We start from the raw sequence: 5887 nt of genomic DNA, 5'->3' as shown, positions 1-5887 counted from the left end.
AAAGATGGCAAGGGAAGTGCTCTGCGCGCTGTCGCACACGTGGATGGGCTGAGTCGCCCGCGGGCAGGCTGGACACCAGGTGGGCACAAGCCAGGCGCTGCAAGGTTACAGGAAGTGTTGAATGAAACACAGAATTTATTAATGTATTTACATAATTTATAATTTTTAAGCAATGGTCTCATAAATATAGACTACAACTTTACATATGCTAAGCAAGTGATAATTGTTTTCCCCACCAAAATATTCGGGTTGAATAAAAAATTGACAGCATTTATACTTTCTCCACCTTTTAAAACCATTGTCAGTCTGTTTAAACATATGCGATTCAATTTATTCCAGGCAACTTCTGTACCACCGCCATCCTGATCATGAGAGCTTATTAAAAAAAGGTGCCAGTAAAGTGTTTGGTGACACAAACAGGACAGGGTCAGAATGCAAACCGAGGGCAAGCTACGGCCTGTGGCCATTAATTCGCTGTACGCTCCCTGGGCTCCTGCGGTCAATGAAAAGTGCCTTGGAGACGGGGATGAGAGCATTTCCATCGGTCCTATAAAGATTCCACTTCAGCTTCAAATACTGATTGCCATCCCTCCACGTAAGGACACCCCACCACATTTTAAATGACACAACTCCCGAAAACAGTGGTAATGGGGAACCGAAGAAATGATAATCTCCACAAGGTCTTTTTCCCCCGAGAACCGCAAAAGTGCTAATTTTCCCTTTACGAATGTTACATAAAATCCTGATTACAAAACTATTCAACAATTTAATCCTACCAGCCATACAATTATATGTTCCTTTCCAGCAAGATCAAAAGCCAGTGATGCAGTCCCTTTGTACACCACGGTCTTTACGTGACAGAAGTCCACGGACAAACACTACCGCTGCAGTCTTCAAAGAGGAAACAGAACTGGTCAATTTCTGATTTTTTTGCACGAAGGCCCCAGACTGGCTAGGTGAGCCTGGTGGCGGGGCCCGGCCCTCCTGCTCGCCCTCGGGACCACCTACTTCATCACCGAGTCTGCGGCTCTGTCAACAGCAGCTTCGCTTCGGCTCTGAGGGCTGTCGCCGGAGTTTGAAGCCCTTCCCGCCGCCCGGCGGGCTCGCGTCCGTGGATGGGATTCTTCGACCTAAACCGAAGACAGGAGGGAGGAGAGTGAGCTTAACCTTCCCAAATCGGCTCGTCCTCAGACACAACAACTTCGTAGATGCAGTGTGCCGAGTTTCATTGAAATAGAAAAAGTTTGATACACTTTAAAGTTTGGATGATTTTTGATTAACAGAGAAGTTGCCAAGCTGACAGAGCTGCTGCATGCCCTTCACCGCGCCTTCCCTCGTGGCCACCTCCCACACTGCCGCGGGGCGTTCGTCAAAGCGAGGGCTTCGGCCCTGGTCCGTCACTACGCACTGAACCCCAGATTTTTTTTCAGATGCCATCGGTTTCTGTTCCAGGGCCCAAACGAGGATGTCACAAGGCATTTAGTGAAAACTTTTTTAATTCAAAGAATTACATGTTAAAAAATCTTGTTTTGAGCAGGTACTGTATGCCCGTGGTAAAAAAAAAATTAATCCTATGCCTGTCCCTGTCTCGCGGCAAAGGCGACCTTCCCGATAGGTGTGCAGACAAGCAGGGTCCACAACCCTCTACCTGTCCCCTCCTTAAACCCAGGCAGCCGCAGACGGTTTCACTTAAACATCCCGGGGGCTGTCCCGCAGGCGCTCGGCGTGCGGCTGCGTCCCCAGCACTACGACGTGACCGTGGAAGCATGCGCCATCATTTATCTAACCATTCCCAGCCGGCAGACATTTCGCTTATTTCTGGTATTGTGATACGATTACAACGAAGGAAAAAGTACGTCCGTGAGCCTCCGAGTGCTCATGCAGGACAAACTCCTGGGGGTGGGACGGCCGGTCACGCCAGCCCACTCCTGCGGGTTTACCCGACACAGACGCCGCATTCCCAGTACCTAGCACAGCGTAAGGACGGGCCATTTAAACTTTGACAGATGCTGCCAAATCGCTCTCCGAAGAGGCTGTGCCACTTTATTCTGCTACCAACGGGGTATGAGAATGAACAGGTTTCGCTTTACTGCTCCGTGAAGCATAATGTCAATGCTGAGAAACCTTAAATCTTCCATCCACCTAACCCAGCTCGTCACCTCAGGGTTCCTCCTCACACGCGGCTTTCTGATGCCCTCCCACTTCCTGACGCCCCAACACCTCGGACACTAAAACCAATCAGGATGTTAGAAGCAAGCTGTCACATATGTGTTTACGCGACTTCCTCAAATCAGACCCTCGGCTCTTCTGAGGGGAGAGGCCCTGTTTCTCCACCTTTATGTCTTCAGGATTATTTAGCACAGTACCTGGCACTGAGGTATTCTGGAAACATGGAACGCACACGCATTTTTGGCATGAACAAGGCTGAGGTGGAATGTGCCAGCTCTCAGGTCCTTGGTCACCAAGACTGGAGTGGAGCTTCCAGCATGTAGAGCAGTCTGCGAATCTGCACGGGCAGTACACGGCACGGTGGCCGCATCACTAGAAAGTGTCCCCGGTATGTCCTACCACTAATTTTCAAATGCCTACTGATGCTGTTGTGAATAAACTGCAAATTAATTTAAAAGCTTTACTGAAGCTTCTTATCATTATATGTTTCTCTATAAATGGACACTGGAAACACAGCTGTGATAACAGATTAATCTCTGAAACGTTTTTAGAAGAAAGCAGACGAGAACATCTTTATGACTCCAGAAAAGACAGTGAATTCTTAAGCCGGAGCCAAAACAAGGATAAATGGATTCCGTTAGGATTTAAAAACTCCAGTTCATCAAAAGAGTTGATTCAAAAATGAAAGTCAAACCACACAGAAGCCCCTTTCAAAGCACGTAATCAACAATGGACTCATGTTCAAGGTGAACTATGAACATTAAGAAACGCGTAGGCAGCCCACCAGGAAAACAGGCAAAACTCCACAGAAGAGGGTATCCTGATAGTATGTAAATGTACAGAAGTACCTGGAAAGGTGCTCGACTTAACTATCGGGAAATGAGTTTCCTGCCTACCCACCAGAGAGAGAGGGTGACTGGAGTCCTCACACACCACTGGAGTGTCACCTGGCCTAACCACTGGTTGGCAGTCACCTTGAACTCAACGCATGTGTACCCACTGACTGTTATTCTCCTGCGTAGAATTACATGTAACTACAATGTGTGCGTGTTGTGTACACATTGGACGTGAAGTAGAATGTTCACGGAGGTACTATTTCTAATATCTCTAAAGTGGGAACCACCACCCAAGTGCCTGTTGTGAACGGGCAGCTAGACTGTGGGTCTTCTCTGTGCTGTCGATAGTGACGCCGACAGACGCAGGCGCTGTGGTGGTGAGGACGGATCACGGCACGTGACGATATGGGTGAATCTGAAGGTGTGTGTGAGATAAGGAAGCAGAAACACGAGTAAACATACTAGATTTTTAAAAATATAAAGTACGAAAACAGATAAAACGCATCTGAAGAATTAGCAGTCAAGATGGTGGCTACTTTGGGGGGTTAGGCGGGAGGTGTCGGGTACCCCTGGGTCTTGATCTGAGTGACTACAGGAGTGCACTTAGTTTGTGCAAACTCTGAGCTTTATTTATACTTCTGATGTGAGCACTTACACCTCAATAAAAAGCAGGCGTGCCGGCACCGTGCTAATGCAATTTTATAACATCTAATAAACTATAATCTCAATTTCTCTCTCTCTAAATGTTTCTAATCTTTCTGAACATATAATTTTAATTTTTCAGTGAAAATGAGTATGCATGTGTTAATTTTTATATAGGAATTTTCATTTTTTTACATAAGAATTTCCTGTTTTCAACACCGCCAGAGTAAAGAGAACTTAGTAGTAATGATTTCAGTATGCTCATGACACCATACACTTACAGATGTTTTAGCTTGAGCTGTGAAAAATTTCTGACTGGCCTCATGCTGCATCTGGGCAATTGCTATTTACAGTCCAAGAAGACAATAAATACCATGACTTTTTAATGCTGAAAAGGGGCTGACCTAGAGGTTCTAACCCATAGTCACTGGCCATATTAGCTGGCAGATGGGCTTGGTAGGCCCGTACGGTACTCTGAAAATATTTGAATTAGTGGCCCAATCTAAACAATGGGACATATGTCATATAAAATTCAGATCTCTGGTTCTCTGAACTAAAAACATCAAAAAATGAAAATAAAACCAAAAAGAGCCACAGCCATCGGGCAGCCAGAGGTGTACACTGCAGTGTGGCCCGCAGGTGGGGCTGGGCCCACGCCCGCCAGTCGGCAGGGTCACCAGGGCTTTCTGCCGGCCCCAAGTCCCATCACTGGTGGGCCCCGGAGCTTGCGCCTGTGCCTCTCCACAACGCTCGCGCCGTCCCAGCCTTGGCACCCTCGACTCTCACCCAGATGGGCCCTAGCGAGCACACTGCCCGCGCCCAACGCGTTCTCCTGGGTTCCGTCTGGAGTTTGGTGCGCTCCGTTCCTATGAGTCCCAGGCCTCCGCACGGCCAGCTCTGCCGGGTCTCAGCTCCAACGCCACCTCCTAGCAGAGGCCTCTACCCTGACCACCTGCAGACCCTCTCTCACGCCCCCCTGCCGTTCTCTTCCTATCTCTGCTAGTCATCTGAAGGGACCTCATTGATCTCGAGCCCACTGTCGGTCTCGCGCAGTGGAATCAGCTCTGGGAGAGCAGGGCCACGTCTCCCCTGGGCCTGGAACGGTTCTCAGTACACATTTTGATAAATATGAATGAAATGAATAAACACGATACCATCTGTAAGGATCCCAAAGGTATCAGCGGCCCCTCTCCCATCCAGGGTCACCGTATTAATTGCTGGGCAGGGAAGGAGGATGGGTGGGAAATCGGGTCTCACCTTTTACTCGCCTAGTGTTAATAATTTTGGAGGGTTTTCTACAGTGCAATTTGAAATGCATTTAATTTCTCCTTATTTATTTTGTTCACTTTCAATGACTTTGGACGACTAATTGAAACACATATGCAGAGTGGAAAGGAGAGACAACAGCTTCCAGGAGCACGGGGCCTGTGCGTCATTTATTTAGCAACGACATTCTTAATAGAGGGGCTGTGATCATCAGGTGGCAGGCAGCTCTCCAGCAATTACGACCAGACATGAAAACTGCTGTCACTTACGCTCTCACATCTCGGTCTGGTGAGAACCGTATCGGAGACCAGGCTTCTCCACGTACAGGAGATAATTCTCTACCCAGCAAGATAATTGTTTTAAGTTGCTCTGCACAGAGGAAACCCAGAAGGCACAGAGATACTCACTAATTTCTATAAAGAGTTCATTTATGTTTATCGCATTTTTTGCGCTGGTCTCTACAAAAACTGCATGGATGGAGTCGGCGTAGTCCTTAGCATCTCTCTCCATGACTTCTCTGGAAGGCAACAATCGCAAATCAGAAATTCTACCCGTCACGAGCTTACTGTTATCCTTATCCCCCACCTGCGCAGTAATTCATCAGAGCCACGGTGACAAAGGGGGTCACGAATGGCTGGTGAAGCCCTGACGCGTGGTCCTTAGTGTCCATGGGTGAGCAGAAGGGACTGTGCTGCGGGCTGTGTGTCCAGTGGGACGATCAGGGGGGAGAGCAGGGTTTCTTTTGCTCTAAAACTCGAGCCTTTGCTTTAAGAATTATGAAAGTGGCCCAAAGAAATTGCCAGTAAATATGCTTTTCTAAAAATATGCTTCCCATGCAAGTGTCCTGCGTCATGGGAGCTGGGGCTACGCTAATCTCAGATAATGTCAAGTTCAATACGACTGACACGCCTGTCTGATACGTCATCTCCTCAGCTCCAAATGCCTGAATTCTTTACTTTGAAACATCAGGACTC

At 47.8% G+C, this 5887-nt stretch overlaps 1 protein-coding gene across 1 annotated transcript in view; it reads right to left on the bottom strand.

Annotated features, from left to right (window-relative positions):
* Nucleotides 1-115: 115 nt before the first annotated feature.
* RAB22A (RAB22A, member RAS oncogene family) overlaps nucleotides 116-5887 on the bottom strand; it is a 43827-nt gene continuing 38055 nt past the window's right edge. The window contains exons 7-8 of the mRNA XM_023534093.1: nucleotides 5321-5509; nucleotides 116-1130 (exon numbers count right to left, since the gene is read on the bottom strand). Coding sequence (XP_023389861.1) covers nucleotides 1033-1130; nucleotides 5321-5509 — 287 coding nt within the window. The 3' untranslated portion in view covers nucleotides 116-1032. The remainder of the gene's footprint in view (nucleotides 1131-5320; nucleotides 5510-5887) is intronic.

Source organism: Pteropus vampyrus, unplaced genomic scaffold, assembly GCF_000151845.1.
Source record: "Pteropus vampyrus isolate Shadow unplaced genomic scaffold, Pvam_2.0 Scaffold118, whole genome shotgun sequence".
Lineage (NCBI taxonomy): Eukaryota > Metazoa > Chordata > Mammalia > Chiroptera > Pteropodidae > Pteropus > Pteropus vampyrus.
This window is presented reverse-complemented; position numbering and strand designations above follow the sequence as displayed.